General features: G+C 44.8%; 1 protein-coding gene across 1 annotated transcript in view; it reads right to left on the bottom strand.

Annotated features, from left to right (window-relative positions):
- The window catches only part of layna (layilin a), a 41,764-nt gene that overhangs the window by 9,959 nt on the left and 14,042 nt on the right, over nt 1–17,763 (bottom strand). Inside the window, exons 3-8 of the mRNA XM_045711576.2 lie at nt 17,339–17,636; nt 15,214–15,371; nt 12,011–12,049; nt 7,341–7,409; nt 7,167–7,263; nt 6,864–7,021 (exon numbers count right to left, since the gene is read on the bottom strand). Coding sequence (XP_045567532.1) covers nt 6,864–7,021; nt 7,167–7,263; nt 7,341–7,409; nt 12,011–12,049; nt 15,214–15,371; nt 17,339–17,636 — 819 coding nt within the window. The remainder of the gene's footprint in view (nt 1–6,863; nt 7,022–7,166; nt 7,264–7,340; nt 7,410–12,010; nt 12,050–15,213; nt 15,372–17,338; nt 17,637–17,763) is intronic.

Below are 17,763 nucleotides of genomic sequence, written 5' to 3'. Positions count from 1 at the left end.
ATGGGAGTAACTCCCCAAATACTGATGTGCCAAGCTTGTAGCATCACACCCAAGACTCGAGGCTGTAATTACTGACAAAGGTGCTTCAACAAAGTACTGAGTAAAGGGTCTGGATACAGCGCCTTGGGAAAGTGTTCAGACCCGTTGACTTTTTCCACATTTTGTTACGTTACAGTCTTATTCTAAAATTGATCCTCATCAATTTACACACAATACCCCATAATGACAAAGCAAAAACAGATTTGTAGAAATGTTTGATAATTTATAAAAAATAAAAAAAATAAAAAATATCACATTTACAAACAATGCCGTTCAAAAGTTTGGGGTCACTTAGAAATGTCCTTGTTTTTGAAAGAAAAGCTATTTTTTTGGTCCATTAAAATAACATACATTGTAGAAATACATTGTAGACACTGTTAATTACTATTGTAGCTTGAATGGCTGAGTAATTTACCCGCAAAACACCAGTCTCAACGTCAACAGTGAAGAGGCGACTCCGGGATGCTGGCCTTCTAGGCAGAGTTGCAAAGAAAAAGCCATATCTCAGACTGGCCAATAAAAATAAAAGATTAAGATGGGCAAAAGAACACAGACACTGGACAGAGGAACTCTGCCCAGAAGGCTAGCATCCCGGAGTCGCCTCTTCACTGTTGACGTTGAGACTGGTGTTTTGCGGGTAATATTTAATGAAGCTGCCAGTTGAGGACTTGTGAGGCGTCTGTTTCTCAAACTAGACACTCTAATGTACTTGTCCTCTTGCTCAGTTGTGCACCGGGGCCTCCCACTCCTCTGTCTATTCTGGTTAGAGCCAGTTTGCACTTTTATGTGAAGGGAGTAGTACACAGCGTTGTACGAGATCTTCAGTTTCTTGGCAATTTCTCACATGGAATAATTAATTTCTCAGAACAAGAATAGAATGATGAGTTTCAGAAGAAAGTAATTTGTTTCTGGAAATTTTGAGCCTGTAATCAAACCCACAAATGCTGATGCTCCAGATTTGTAAAAAAAAAATGAATTTATTTAACTAGGCAAGTCAGTTAAGAACAAACTCTTATTTTCAATGACGGCCTAGGAACAGTGGGTTAACTGCCTTGTTCAGGGACAGAATGACAGATTTTAACCTTGTCAGCTCGGGGATTCAATCTTGCAACCTTTCGGTTACTAGTCCAATGCTCTAACCACTAGGCTACCTGCTGACCCAGATACTGAACTAGTCTAAAGAAGGCCAGTTTTATTGCTTCTTTAATCAGAACAACAGTTTTCAGCTGTGCTAACATAATTGCAAAAGGGTTTTCTAATGATCAATTAGCCTTTTAAAATGATATACTTTGATTAGCTAACACAACGTGCCATTGGAACACAGGAGTGATGGTTGCTGATAATGGGCCTCTGTACGCCTATGTAGATATTCCATTAAAAAAAATCTGCCGTTTCCAGCTACAATAGTCATTTACAACATTAACAATGTCTACACTGTATTTCTGATCAATTTAATGTTATTTTAATGGACAGAAAATGTACTTTTCTTTCAAAAACAAGGACATTTCTAAGTGACCCCAAACTCAGAAGTTTACACGTGACTGAATTCAAACCAATTGTCTCCATCAGGTAAAGCAGTGCCTGTTTCTTAACTCACGTGATTGGACGCACACAATGTAAAGAAAAGGGTGAATGTTGCTGGAGGAGTTGACCTAACAACAGGTGAAAAGGTGGTTACCTGCCAGCCTTTCCTGACAGACATTTTAACTACCAGGGGCACTAGCAGTTCTTAAGGGGCCAGTACACCATTTTGGCCTCTACCTTTTTCAATGGGATTAAGTTGTTGTTGTTTTATTAAGGGCAGTGGCTCTGATGTCATTCACTCTAGAACTCTCCTGCACATTCCACAAATTACACTGCACACATCAAATCAAAGTAATCACGATTTAAAACTATTTCAGATGCAACAAAATAACTTGTGGTAAACGTTTGATTTCACCAATTTTGTACATTCTGTCATATAGAGCACATGTTCCCGTCTTTGAGGTTACAGGGCATTTGGACCTCTTGACTTTTTCCACATTTTGTTACGTTACAGCCCTTATTGTTTTAATAATTTGCAACTATTTCTAAAAATCTGTTATTGTTCTGTCATTATGGGGTATTGTGATGTCATTATGGGGTATTGTGATGTCATTATGGGGTATTGTGATGTCATTATGGGGTATTGTGATGTCATTATGGGGTATTGTGATGTCATTATGGGGTATTGTGTGTAGATTGATGAGGAGTAAAAAAACGATTTAATCAATTAAGGCTGTAACGTAACAAAATGTGGAACATTTCAAGTGGTCCGAATACTTTCTGAATGCACTGTAAATAAATAAAAATGATTAGTAAGTGCATACTAAAGTACCAAATAAAGTAACAGGATTGATGATTTCATCTTAAATCAGCCATAAATCCCATCATGACAGGAGGAATTTAAGCTTATTGTGTGCAACAGGGTGTGGCAATTGAATTCAAGCTTCACCCCAAAAAATGTCTTGCTAAAATATTTCTAGCCTATCTATTTATGAGTACCCCGGGTGACTTTATGTTCGACCCGCTCAGTTTTCTAGCACAAAACACCAGAGAAATGCCAAAATGAGTAGAAACAGCTTTTTCACTATGATGACTATTAGATGATCAATGTTGCTTTTGAAAAAAAAAATTATTGAAAGGAAGTTTCACCATATTAAAACGAGAGTTCACGTAACAGGGTTGACTTTAAAATGAGGGACAGACATAAATGAATAAACGAATCACATTAAATAAATAATAACGGTCAGAAATGACAAAAAGCAGCTAAATAACTGGTGCCGGTGAAACTTGGAGAAATGTTTAGAATGAGTGGGGTGAAATCTTCCTAGAAGTGAAACGGGGTTGACAGAGGGACATGTAAAAATTATGAATTTTGCCACTTTAGCACAATTATTATTATTATTATTATTATTATTACTAGTATTATAATTATAATAATTATTATTATTATTATTATAATTGTTATTATTATTATTACACTTATAATTATCATTAATATAATTACTATTATAATAATTATTATTATTATAATTACTCTTATTATTATTATTATTATTATTATTATTATTATTATAATAAATATTATTATTATTATAATTACTATTATTATTATTATTATTATTACAATCCACTTCATCACATGCCTTTTAACCATTTTTTCCTTAACAAAAAAGTTTGACGCAAACTTGGCTCAAACTTACGGTTAAAAAACACTATCAATTACAAGTCAAACACTTTAGCAGTGTGTCCCTCCTAGAAGTGATGAGGACAGCAACAGCCTAGGTAACTGCTGTTTGACACTGCATGGTGATATGTAGAGAAGTGATGAGGACAGCAACAGCCTAGGTAACTGCTGTTTGACACTGCATGGTGATATGTAGAGAAGTGATGAGGACAGCAACAGCCTAGGTAACTGCTGTTTGACACTGCATGGTGATATGTAGAGAAGTGATGAGGACAGCAACAGCCTAGGTAACTGCTGTTTGACACTGCATGGTGATATGTAGAGAAGTGATGAGGACAGCAACAGCCTAGGTAACTGCTGTTTGACACTGCATGGTGATATGTAGAGAAGTGATGAGGACAGCAACAGCCTAGGTAACTGCTGTTTGACACTGCATGGTGATATGTAGAGAAGTGATGAGGACAGCAACAGCCTAGGTAACTGCTGTTTGACACTGCATGGTGATATGTAGAGAGTGATGAGGACAGCAACAGCCTAGGTAACTGCTGTTTGACACTGTATGGTGATATGTAGAGAAGTGATGAGGACAGCAACAGCCTAGGTAACTGCTGTTTGACACTGCATGGTGATATGTAGAGAAGTGATGAGGACAGCAACAGCCTAGGTAACTGCTGTTTGACACTGTATGGTGATATGTAGAGAAGTGATGAGGACAGCAACAGCCTAGGTAACTGCTGTTTGACACATCTTTTTTTTTTTACAATGTATGATACATTTTCTTGTCTTTGTTCCATTATGCACATAGATGTATGTGAAATAGATAAACCATTTTTAAAATGTGTTTTATTTTGTGCCTCGACCCAATCCTGTCTTGGAGCTCTACGGTCAATTCCTTCGACCTCATGTTTAATCAAGTTGTAGAAACATCTCAAGGATGATCAATGGAAACAGGAGGCACCTGAGCTCAATTTAGAGTCTCATAGCAAAGTGTCTGAATTATGTAAATAAGGTATGTTTTTTTATTTTGTGTGTAGATTGATGAGGAAAAATCAATTCTAAAATAAGGCTGTAATGTAACAATGTGGAAAAGGGAAGGGGTCTGAATACTTTCCGAATGCATTGCAAATGCCTGGAATATTTCAATTTTGGAGAATGGGTTAAAGTTATGTATAGTAACACTAGGTGTAAAATGTTCAATATAGGCTACTTCTCAGAAAGTATTAAACTGTCAAGAGGAGTAAAACAAGGTTGTCCACTATCGGCATAAATATTTATTATGGCCATCGAAATGTTAGCTATTATTATTTTTATTTAACTAGGCAAGTCAGTTAAGAACAAATTCTTATTTACAATGACGACCTACCCCGGGCCAAACCCTAACCCGGACAACGCTGGGCCAATTGTGCGCCGCCCTATGGGACCCCCAATCACTGCCGGTTGTAATACAGCCTGGAATTGAACCAGGGTCTGTAGTGATGCCTCTAGCACTGAGATGCAGTGCCTTAGACCACTGCGCCACTCGGGAGCCCAAATCAGATCCAACAATTATATCAAGGGCCCAGAAATCCAGGTGTCAGATTACGCTGATGATTCATGTTTTTCTTTTAAATCCACAATCTGAATCTCTCCACGGCCTCATAGAGGATCTAGATAATCTTTCTATTCTCTCTGGATTAAAACCAAATTATGATAAATGTACTATATTACGTATTGGATCACAAAAAAATACAACTTTTACATTACCGTGTAGTTTACCAATGAAATTATTTGACGGAGATGTGGACATACTCTGTATTCACATCCCGAAATAAAGAAATGACCTCACCACAATACATTTTAATAGAAAAATTGCAAAAATAGATAAGATCTTGCTACCATGGAAAGGAAAAGTACCTGTCTATCTGTGGAAAAATCACTCTTTAGTCATATCCCAGTTTACCTATTTGCTTATGGCCTTGTCTACACCTAGCGACTTATTTTTTAAATTATATGAGCAAAAAAGATTCCATTTTATTTGGAACGGCAAGCCAGACAAAATTAAACGATCAATTTTGAAACAAAACGTCTGACCTCTGTGATTGCCAACAAGGGTTTTGCCACCAAGTACTAAGTCATGTTTTGCAGAGGGGGTCAAATACTTATTTCCCTCATTAAAATGCAAATCAATTTATAACATTTTTGACATGCGTTTTTTTCTGGATTTGTTTGTTGTTATTCTGTCTCTCACTGTTCAAATAAACCTACCATTAAAATTATAGACTGATCATATCTTTGTCAGTGGGCAAACGTACAAAATCAGCAGGGGATCAAATACTTTTTTCCCCCCACTATATATATATATGAATGAGCGATGGCCAAACGGCATAGACAAGATGCAGTAGATGGTATAGAGTACAGTATATACATATGGGATGAGTAATGTAGGGTATGTAAACATTATATAAAGTGGCTAGTGATAGAGGTATAGAGTACAGTATATACATATGAGATGAGTAATGTAGGGTATGTAAACATTTTTAAAGTGGCTAGTGATACATTACATCAGGATGGCAAGATGCAGTAGATGGTATAGAGTACAGTATATACATATGGGATGAGTAATGTAGGGTATGTAAACATTTTTAAAGTGGCTAGTGATAGATGGTATAGAGTACAGTATATACATGTGTAGCTTTTGGTAAACAGTTCAGGAATGGTTAACTTTGCAAATAGCACTGCTGGGTGATTAAAAAAAAAAAAATCATAGTCAATCAATCAATAATATAATAAAACTCTTAGCAAAAATGTTTATGTTTAATTTACAATCTGTAGAAACAGAATAGAAAGCACAGTTAAAATATATAGTGCTTTAGTAAAGTGTTCAGACCCCTTCACTTTTTCCACATTTTGTTAAGTTACAGCCTTATTATAAAATTGATTAAATCGTTTTTTCCTCTGATCAATCTACACGCAATACCCTCATAATGACAAAGCAAAAACACATTTTGGGAAATGTATATTCGAATCAACAATCGTTTCCAATAACCGAGCCGACAAGGTGAAAAATCTGTCTGTGGCACTTAACCCCTTCATTCCCGGGGCACAACAACACCACATTACACTGACCCTGTACAACACATTACACTGACCCTGTACAACACATTACACTGACCCTGTACAACACATTACACTGACCCTGTACAACACCACATTACACTGACCCTGTACAACAACACCACATTACACTGACCCTGTACAACACATTACACTGACCCTGTACAACACATTACACTGACCCTGTACAACACCACATTACACTGACCCTGTACAACAACACCACATTACACTGACCCTGTACAACACATTACACTGACCCTGTACAACACCACATTACACTGACCCTGTACAACACCACATTACACTGACCCTGTACAACACATTACACTGACCCTGTACAACACCACATTACACTGACCCTGTACAACAACACCACATTACACTGACCCTGTACAACAACACCACATTACACTGACCCTGTACAACACCACATTACACTGACCCTGTACAACACCACATTACACTGACCCTGTACAACACCACATTACACTACACCAGTGATAATAAAACATATTTTCACCTAAGAAGGAAGTGTTCTTGGTGTGGGGGCGTGTTCCAGCCAGGTCGGCCTCCTGCTGGGAGCGAATCACGTTGTAGACGTCAGGCGGCTGGGCGGAGCTTTGACAGGACCCCGGTTCGCTGGGACACGCCTCTGTCTGCTGCTCACGCTGCTTCCTCCTACACACAGAGACAAACTATGAGCTTCTGGAAAAGCTATATATAGACAGTCACTAAATCAATCAATGCATTATTCTCAGTCTGGTAGTATGAACGCTATCCATTCTACCAGTCTATCTCACGCTAGTTAGTACTCGCTCCTCACCGTCGAGCCAGCAGCTTGAAGCAGAAGACCACAGTTGCTATTAGTAACACCGTCAACAACGGGATGGCGGGCAGGACCATGTAAACCATGTTCAGAGCTGAAAACAGACACACACACAGTTCAGAGACATGCACACACACAAAAAACACACACATGGTAAGAGGTCGAGGGTACCTGGGGTCTGTCTCTTCTCTTCGGTGTCAAAGGTCGTGGGCAGGGGTGACAGAGATAGGGGAGGAGCCTCTGTAGACAGGAATATTAATATTCATTAATTTAGTTATATCTATCTATATATAGTCATTTAGTTATATATATATCTATACTCATAGTCATTTAGTTATATATATCTATACTCATAGTCATTTAGTTATATATATCTATACTCATGTAGTTGAAGTTGGATGTTTACATACACCTTAGCCAAATACATTTAAACTCAGTTTTTCACAATTCCTGACATTTAATCCGAGTAAAAATTCCCTGTCTTAGGTCAGTTAGGATCACCACTTTATTTAAGAATGTGAAATGTCAGAATAATAGTAGAGAGAATGATTTATTTCAGCTTTTATTTCTTTCATCACATTTCCAGTGGGTCAGAAGTTTACATACACTCAATTAGTATTTGGTAGCATTGCCTTTAAATTGTTTAACTTGGGTCAAACGTTTCGGGTAGCCTTCCACAAGCTTCCCACAGTAAGTTGGGTGAATTTTGGCCCATTCCTCCTGACAGAGCTGGTGTAACTGAGTCAGGTTTGTCGGCCTCCTTGCTCACACACACTTTTTCAGTTCTGCCTACACATTTTCTATAGGATTTGAGGTCAGGGCTTTGTGATGGCCACTCCAATACCTTGACTTTGTTGTCCTTAAGCCATTTTGCCACAACTGTGGAAGTATGCTTGGGGTCATTGTCCATTTGGAAGACCCATTTGCGACCAAGTTTCAACTTCCTGACTGATGTCTTGAGATTTTGCTTCACTGTGTCCACATCCTTTTCCTCCTCATGATGCCATCTATTTTGTGAAGTGCACCAGTCCCTCCTGCAGCAAAGCACCCCCACAACATGATGCTGCCACCCCCATGCTTCACGGTTGGGATGGTGTTCTTCGGCTTGCAAGCCTCCCCCTTTTTCCTCCAAACATAACGACGGTCATTATGGCCAAACAGTTCTATTTTTGTTTCATCAGACCAGAGGAAATTTCTCCAAAAAGTACCATCTTTGTCCCCATGTGCAGTTGCAAACCGTAGTCTGGCTTTTTATGGCAGTTTTGGAGCAGTGGCTTCTTCCTTGCTGAGCGGCCTTTCAAGTTATGTCAATATAGGACTCGTTTTACTGTGGATATAGATACTTTTGTACCTGTTTCCTCCAGCATCTTCACAAGGTCCTTTGCTGTTGTTCTGGGATTGATTTGCCCTTTTCGCACCAAAGTACGTTCATCTCTAGGAGACAGAACGCGTCTCCTTCCTGAGCGGTATGACGGCTGCGTGGTCCCATGGTGTTTATACTTGCGTACTATTGTTTGTACAGATGAACGTGGTACCTTCAGGCGTTTGGAAATTGCTCCCAAGGATGAGCCAGACTTGTGGAAGTCTACAATTGTTTTTCTGAGGTCTTGGCTGATTTCTTTTGATTGTCCCATGATGTCAAGCAAAGAGGCACTGAGTTTGAAGGTAGGCCTTGAAATACATCCACAGGTACACCTCCAATTGACTCAAATGATGTCAATTAGCCTATCAGAAGTTTCTAAAGCCATGACATCATTTTCTGGAATTTTCCAAGCTGTTTAAAGGCACAGTCAACTTAGTGTATGTAAACTTGTAAACTTCTGACCCACTGGAATTGTGATACAGTGAATTATAAGTGAAATAATCTGTCTGTAAACAACTGTTGGAAAAATTACCAGAATAGAAAGAGGAGTGGGAGGCCCCGGTGCACAACTGAGCAAGAGGACAAGTACATTAGAGTGTCTAGTTTGAGAAACAGACGCCTCACAAGTCCTCAACTGGCAGCTTCATTAAATAGTACCCGCAAAACACCAGTCTCAACGTCAATAGTGACGAGGCGACTCCGGGATGCTGCCCTTCTAGGCAGAGTTCCTCTGTCCAGTGTCTGTGTTCTTTTGCCCATCTTAATCTTTTATTTTTATTGGCCAGTCTGAGATATGGCTTTTTCTTTGCAACTTTGCCTAGAAGGCCAGCATCCCGGAGTCGCCTCTTCACTGTTGACGTTGAGACTGGTGTTTTGTGGGAACTATTTAATGAAGCTGCTAGTTGAGGACTTGTGAGGCGTCTGTTTCTCAAACTAGACACTCTAATGTTCTTGTCCTCTTGCTCAGTTGTGTACCGGGGCCTCCCACTCCTCTTTCTATTCTGGTTAGAGCCAGTTTGCGCTGTTCTGTGAAGGGAGTAGTACACAGCGTTGTACGAGATCTTCAGTTTCTTGGCAATTTCTCTCATGGAACAGCCTTCATTTCTCAGAACAAGAATAGACTGACGAGTTTCAGAAGAAAGTTTTCTGTTTCTGGCCATTTTGAACCTGTAATCGAACCCACAGATGCTGATGCTCCTTATACTCAACTAGTCTAAAGAAGGCCAGTTTTATTGCTTCTTTAATCATCACAACAGTTTTTAACTGTGCTAACATAATTGCAAAAGGGTTTTCTAATGATAAATTTGCCTTTTAAAATGATAAACTTGGATTAGCTAACACAACGTGCCATTGGAACACAGGAGTGATTAAAAAATCAGCCGTTTCCAGCTACAATAGTCATTGACAATATTAACAATGTCTACACTGTATTTCTGATCAATTTTATGTTATTTTATCTATATATATATATATATATATATATATATACACACACACACACACACACACACACACACACACTGAGGGGACAAAACTTTATGAACACCTGCTCTTTCCATGACATAGACTGCCCAGGTGAATCCAGGTGAAAGCTATGATCCCTTATTGATGTCACTTGTTAAATCCACTTCAATCAGTGTAGATGAAGGGGAGGAGACGAGTTAAAGAGGATTTTTAAGCCTTGAGACAACTGAGCCATTCAGAGGGTCTTCGGGCAAGACATGAGATTTAAGTGCCTTTGAACAGGGTGTGGTGGGGTGCAACTCAATATTAGGAAGGTGTTCCTAATATTGTGTACAGTGCTTTGTACACTGTTTGTATGTATATATAGATATACACTATATATACAAAAGTATGTGGACACCTTTTCAAATTAGTGGATTCGGCTATTTCAGCCACACCCGTTGCTGACAGGTGTATAAAATCGAGCACACAGCCATGCAATCTCCATAGACAAACATTGGCAGTAGAATGGGCCTTACTGAAGAACTCAGTGACTTTCAACGTGGCACCATCATAGGATGCCACATTTCTAACAAGTCAGTTCGTCAAATTTCTGCCCTGCTAGAGCTGCTCCCGGTCAACTGTAAGAGCTGTTATTGTGAAGTGGAAACGTCTAGGAGCAACAACGGCTCAGCTGCAAAGTGGTAGGCCACACAAGCTTACAGAACGGGACAGCCGAGTGCTGAAGTGCGTAGCGTATACAAAAATCATCTGTCGTCGGTGGCAACACTCACTACCGAGTTCCAAACTGCCTCTGGAAGCAACAGCAACACAAGAACTGTTCGTCTGGAACTTCCTGAATTGGGTTTCCAAGCCTAAGATCACCATGTGCAATACCAAGCATCGGGTGGAGTGGTGTAAAGCTCGCCGCCATTGGACTCTGGGGCAGTGGAAACGTGTTCTCTATAGTGATGAATCACTCTTCACCATCTGGCAGTCTGACAGATTAATCTGGGTTTAGTGGATGCCAGTATAACGCTACCTGCCCGAATGCATAGTGCCAACTGTAAAGTTTGGTGGAGGAGGAATGGTCTGGGGCTGTTTTTCATGGTTTGGGCCCCTTAGTTTCAGTAAAGGGAAATCTTAATTCTACAGCATACAATGACATTCTAGACGACTTTGTGGCAACAGTTTCCTGTTTCAGCATGACAATGCCCCCGTGCACAAAGCAAGATCCATACAGAAATGGTTTGTCAAGATCGGTGTGAAAGAACTTGACTGGCCTGCACAGAGCCCTGACCTCAACCCCATCTAACACCTTTGGGATGAATTGGAACGTCGACTGTGAGCCAGGCCTAATCACCCAACATCAGTACCCGACCTCACTAATGCTCTTGTGGCTGAATGGAAGTAAGTCCCCGCAGCAATGTTCCAACATCTAGTGGAAAGCCTTCCCAGAAGAGTGGAGGCTGTTATAGCAGCAATGTTCCAACATCTAGTGGAAAGCCTTCCCAGAAGAGTGGAGGCTGTTATAGCAGCAATGTTCCAACATCTAGTGGAAAGCCTTCCCAGAAGAGTGGAGGCTGTTATAGCAGCAATGTTCCAACATCTAGTGGAAAGCCTTCCCAGAAGAGTGGAGGCTGTTATAGCAGCAATGATCCAACATCTAGTGGAAAGCCTTCCCAGAAGAGTGGAGGCTGTTATAGCAGCAATGTTCCAACATCTAGTGGAAAGCCTTCCCAGAAGAGTGGAGGCTGTTATAGCAGCAATGTTCCAACATCTAGTGGAAAGCCTTCCCAGAAGAGTGGAGGCTGTTATAGCAGCAATGTTCCAACATCTAGTGGAAAGCCTTCCCAGAAGAGAGGAGGCTGTTATAGCAGCAAAGGGGGGACCAACTCCATATTAATACCCTTGATTTTGGAATGAGATGTTCAACGAGCAGGTGTCCACATACTTTTGGTAATGTAGTGTACCTATTAATATTCAGACCTCATTAATACCATGAATATTCAGACACTTTAAGTAGTGTTGTTACCTGGGTGTGCAGTGTTGGGGGAGGGTTCCGGAGCCATCTCTGGAACACAACACAATCAATCAGTTATAAAACCCTTTTTACATCAGCCGATGTCACAAAGTGCTGTACAGAAACCCAGCCTAAAACCCCAAACAGGAAGCAATGCAGATGTAGAAGCACGGTGGCTAGGAAAAACTACACAGAAAGGCCAGAACCTAGGAAGAAACCTAGAGAGGAACCAGGCTCTGAGGGGTGGCCAGTCCTCTACTGGCTGTACTGGGTAGACAGGAACCAGGCTCTGAGGGGTGGCAAGTCCTCTACTGGCTGTACTGGGTAGAGAGGAACCAGGCTATGAGGGGTGACCAGTCCTCTACTGGCTGTACTGGGTAGACCAGAGGAACCAGGCTCTGAGGGGTGGCCAGTCCTCTACTAGCTGTACTGGGTAGACCAGAGGAACCAGGCTCTGAGGGGTGACCAGTCCTCTACTGGCTGTACTGGGTAGACCAGAGGAACCAGGCTCTGAGGGGTGGCAAGTCCTCTACTGGCTGTACTGGGTAGACCAGAGGAACCAGGCTCTGAGGGGTGACCAGTCCTCTACTGGCTGTACTGGGTAGAGAGGAACCAGGCTATGAGGGGTGACCAGTCCTCTACTGGCTGTACTGGGTAGACCAGAGGAACCAGGCTCTGAGGGGTGACCAGTCCTCTACTGGCTGTACTGGGTAGAGAGGACCGAGGCTCTGAGGGGTGGCCAGTCCTCTACTGGCTGTACTGGGTAGAGAGGAACCAGGCTCTGAGGGGTGACCAGTCCTCTACTGGCTGTACTGGGTAGAGAGGAACCAGGCTATGAGGGGTGACCAGTCCTCTACTGGCTGTACTGGGTAGACCAGAGGAACCAGGCTCTGAGGGGTGGCCAGTCCTCTACTAGCTGTACTGGGTAGACCAGAGGAACCAGGCTCTGAGGGGTGACCAGTCCTCTACTGGCTGTACTGGGTAGACCAGAGGAACCAGGCTCTGAGGGGTGGCAAGTCCTCTACTGGCTGTACTGGGTAGACCAGAGGAACCAGGCTCTGAGGGGTGACCAGTCCTCTACTGGCTGTACTGGGTAGAGAGGAACCAGGCTATGAGGGGTGACCAGTCCTCTACTGGCTGTACTGGGTAGACCAGAGGAACCAGGCTCTGAGGGGTGACCAGTCCTCTACTGGCTGTACTGGGTAGAGAGGAACCAGGCTCTGAGGGGTGACCAGTCCTCTACTGGCTGTACTGGGTAGAGAGGAACCAGGCTCTGAGGGGTGGCCAGTCCTCTACTGGCTGTACTGGGTAGACCAGAGGAACCAGGCTCTGAGGGGTGACCAGTCCTCTACTGGCTGTACTGGGTAGAGAGGAACCAGGCTCTGAGGGGTGGCCAGTCCTCTACTGGCTGTACTGGGTAGACCAGAGGAACCAGGCTCTGAGGGGTGGCAAGTCCTCTACTGGCTGTACTGGGTAGACCAGAGGAACCAGGCTCTGAGGGGTGACCAGTCCTCTACTGGCTGTACTGGGTAGACCAGAGGAACCAGGCTCTGAGGGGTGACCAGTCCTCTACTGGCTGTACTGGGTAGACCAGAAGAACCAGGCTCTGAGGGGTGACCAGTCCTCTACTGGCTGTACTGGGTAGAGAGGAACCAGGCTCTGAGGGGTGACCAGTCCTCTACTGGCTGTACTGGGTAGAGAGGAACCAGGCTCTGAGGGGTGACCAGTCCTCTACTGGCTGTACTGGGTAGAGAGGAACCAGGCTCTGAGGGGTGACCAGTCCTCTACTGGCTGTACTGGGTAGAGAGGAACCAGGCTCTGAGGGGTGACCAGTCCTCTACTGGCTGTACTGGGTAGACCAGAGGAACCAGGCTCTGAGGGGTGGCCAGTCCTCTACTGGCTGTACTGGGTAGAGAGGAACCAGGCTCTGAGGGGTGACCAGTCCTCTACTGGCTGTACTGGGTAGACCAGAGGAACCAGGCTCTGAGGGGTGACCAGTCCTCTACTGGCTGTACTGGGTAGACCAGAGGAACCAGGCTCTGAGGGGTGGCCAGTCCTCTACTGGCTGTACTGGGTAGAGAGGAACCAGGCTCTGAGGGGTGGCCAGTCCTCTACTGGCTGTACTGGGTAGAGAGGAACCAGGCTCTGAGGGGTGGCCAGTCCTCTACTGGCTGTACTGGGTAGAGAGGAACCAGGCTCTGAGGGGTGGCCAGTCCTCTACTGGCTGTACTGGGTAGACCAGAGGAACCAGGCTCTGAGGGGTGACCAGTCCTCTACTGGCTGTACTGGGTAGACCAGAGGAACCAGGCTCTGAGGGGTGGCCAGTCCTCTACTGGCTGTACTGGGTAGAGAGGAACCAGGCTATGAGGGGTGACCAGTCCTCTACTGGCTGTACTGGGTAGACCAGAGGAACCAGGCTCTGAGGGGTGACCAGTCCTCTACTGGCTGTACTGGGTAGAGAGGAACCAGGCTCTGAGGGGTGGCCAGTCCTCTACTGGCTGTACTGGGTAGAGAGGAACCAGGCTCTGAGGGGTGGCCAGTCCTCTACTGGCTGTACTGGGTAGAGAGGAACCAGGCTCTGAGGGGTGGCCAGTCCTCTACTGGCTGTACTGGGTAGACCAGAGGAACCAGGCTCTGAGGGGTGACCAGTCCTCTACTGGCTGTACTGGGTAGACCAGAGGAACCAGGCTCTGAGGGGTGACCAGTCCTCTACTGGCTGTACTGGGTAGACCAGAGGAACCAGGCTCTGAGGGGTGGCCAGTCCTCTACTGGCTGTACTGGGTAGAGAGGAACCAGGCTCTGAGGGGTGGCCAGTCCTCTACTGGCTGTACTGGGTAGAGAGGAACCAGGCTCTGAGGGGTGGCCAGTCCTCTACTGGCTGTACTGGGTAGAGAGGAACCAGGCTCTGAGGGGTGGCCAGTCCTCTACTGGCTGTACTGGGTAGACCAGAGGAACCAGGCTCTGAGGGGTGACCAGTCCTCTACTGGCTGTACTGGGTAGACCAGAGGAACCAGGCTCTGAGGGGTGACCAGTCCTCTACTGGCTGTACTGGGTAGAGAGGAACCAGGCTCTGAGGGGTGGCCAGTCCTCTACTGGCTGTACTGGGTAGAGAGGAACCAGGCTCTGAGGGGTGGCTGCTGTGTACTGTCATCTGTGTGCGTGCGTGCGCGTGCGTGTGCGTGCGTGTGTGTGTGTGTGTGTGTATGTGTGTGTACCTGCTGTGTACTTGCAGATGAAATTGTTCTTGGTGTCACAGTTATCATCGTTCCATTGGAACATGTAGAGTCCTCCGAGGCCTGGAGGGGCGGACGGCTGGTGGTACATCACCACACACACCTCGTATCCACAGGACGGCTCGTCCAGGTGCCAGTTCCTAACACACACACACACACACACACACACACACACACACACACACACACACACACACACACACACACACACACACACACACAGGAACAAACACACACACACACACACACACACACACACACACACAGGAACAAACACACACTGTAACACACACAGTAACACACAGTAACACACAGTAACACACACAGTAACACACAGTAACACAAACAAACGTAAAGTTACACACTGCTATCTATTATTATATGAACTATTGCATGTAAGCCGAAGGAGGCGTGGCTAATAGCCGACCCAGACGATGGAGGCGTGGCTAATAGCCGACCCAGACGATGGAGGCGTGGCTAATAGCGACCCAGACGATGGAGGCGTGGCTAATAGCCGACCCAGACGATGGAGGCGTGGCTAATAGCCGACCCAGACGATGGAGGCGTGGCTTATAGCCGACCCAGACGATGGAGGCGTGGCTTATAGCCGACCCAGACGATGGAGGCGTGGCTTATAGCCGACCCAGACGATGGAGGCGTGGCTTATAGCCGACCCAGACGATGGAGGCGTGGCTAATAGCCGACCCAGACGATGGAGGCGTGGCTAATAGCCGACCCAGCCGATGGAGGCGTGGCTAATAGCCGACCCAGACGATGGAGGCGTGGCTAATAGCAGACTCACCTGAAGGAAGTGAAGTTTAACTGTATTTTTTATGTTTTATTTAACCTTATTTAACGAGGCAAGTCAGTTAAGAACACATTCTTATTTACAATGACGGCCTACCAAAAGGCAAAAGACCTCCTGCGGGGACGGGACTGGGATTAAAAATCAAAATGTAGGACAAAACACACATCACAACAAGAGAGACAACACAACACTACATAAAGAGACCTAAGACAACAACACAACATGGCAGCAACACAACATGACAACAACATGGCAGCAACACAACATGACAACAACATGAAGAAACACCAACATGACAACAACATGGTAGCAACACAACATGACAACAACATGGTAGCAACACAACATGACAACAACATGGTAGCAACACAACATGACAACAACATGGTAGCAACACAACATGACAACAACATGGTAGAAACACAACATGACAACAACATGGTAGCAACACAACATGACAACAACATGGTAGCAACACAACATGACAACAACATGGTAGCAGAACAACATGGTAGAAACACAACATGACAACACAGCATGGTAGCAACACAACATGACAACAACATGGTAGAAACACAACATGGTAGAAACACAACATGGTAGAAACACAACATGACAACAACATGGTAGCAGAACAACATGGTAGCAGAACAACATGTTTGAGTCTTTGAATGAAGAGATGGAGATAAAACGGTCCAGTTTGAGTGTTTGTTGCAGCTCGTTCCAGTCGCTGGCTGCAGCGAACTGAAAAGAGGAGCGACCCAGGGATGTGTGTGCTTTAGGGGGGCTTAAAGCAGACCCACCTGAAGGAGGCGGGGCTTAAAGCAGACCCAGCTGAAGGAGGTGGAGCTTAAAGCAGACCCACCTGAAGGAGGTGTGGCTTAGAGCAGACCCACCTGAAGGAGGCGGGGCTTAGAGCAGACCCACCTGAAGGAGGTGGGGCTTAGAGCAGACCCACCTGAAGGAGGCGTGGCTTAAAGCAGACCCACCTGAAGGAGGCGTGGCTTAGAGCAGACCCACCTGAAGGAGGCGTGGCTTAGAGCAGACCCAACTAAAGGAGGCGTGGCTTAGCGCAGACCCACCTGAAGGAGGCGAGGCTTAGAGCAGACCCACCTGAAGGAGGCGTGGCTTAAAGCAGACCCACCTGAAGGAGGCGTGGCTTAAAGCAGACCCACCTGAAGGAGGCGAGGCTTAAAGCAGACCCACCTGAAGGAGGTGTGGCTTAAAGCAGACCCACCTGAAGGAGGCGAGTCTTAAAGCAGACCCACCTGAAGGAGGCGTGGCTTAAAGCAGACCCACCTGAAGGAGGCGGGGCTCCCGTCGGTCCAGTAGTACTGTGAGGGACAGTCGTCGACGTTTTCCGTGTCACCATGGTTACGACGTAGGCCAATCCAGAAGTCTCCGTCGGAGGGACGGAGCTCCCTGACTAGCTGCTCTATGATTCGCTGTTCGGCCGGTGACTCAACGCTCAGCAGCTCTCCTCCGTCACGGCGACACGCTAGTTTCGCCTCCAGGAAGCTGAGTCGCCGTCCAGGGTCAGAAAAATAGGCCAGTTTATAGCAGGGCCGGGCCCGGTCCACCCTACACACACGCTGGCCTACACACACACACACACACACACCCCCTGTTACTAATGCTACGTCCATCGATGGAGAAATTTACATTATAAATAACTAGCTAAACTGGGCCAGCCATTTTTTTATTCATACTGGTTAATAAACAAC

Source organism: Salmo salar, chromosome 11, assembly GCF_965601325.2.
Source record: "Salmo salar chromosome 11, fSalSal1, whole genome shotgun sequence".
In the NCBI taxonomy this organism is placed as follows: Eukaryota; Metazoa; Chordata; class Actinopteri; order Salmoniformes; family Salmonidae; genus Salmo; species Salmo salar.
Note: the sequence above shows the minus strand (reverse complement) of the source record. Positions and strands in the feature narration are given on the sequence as shown.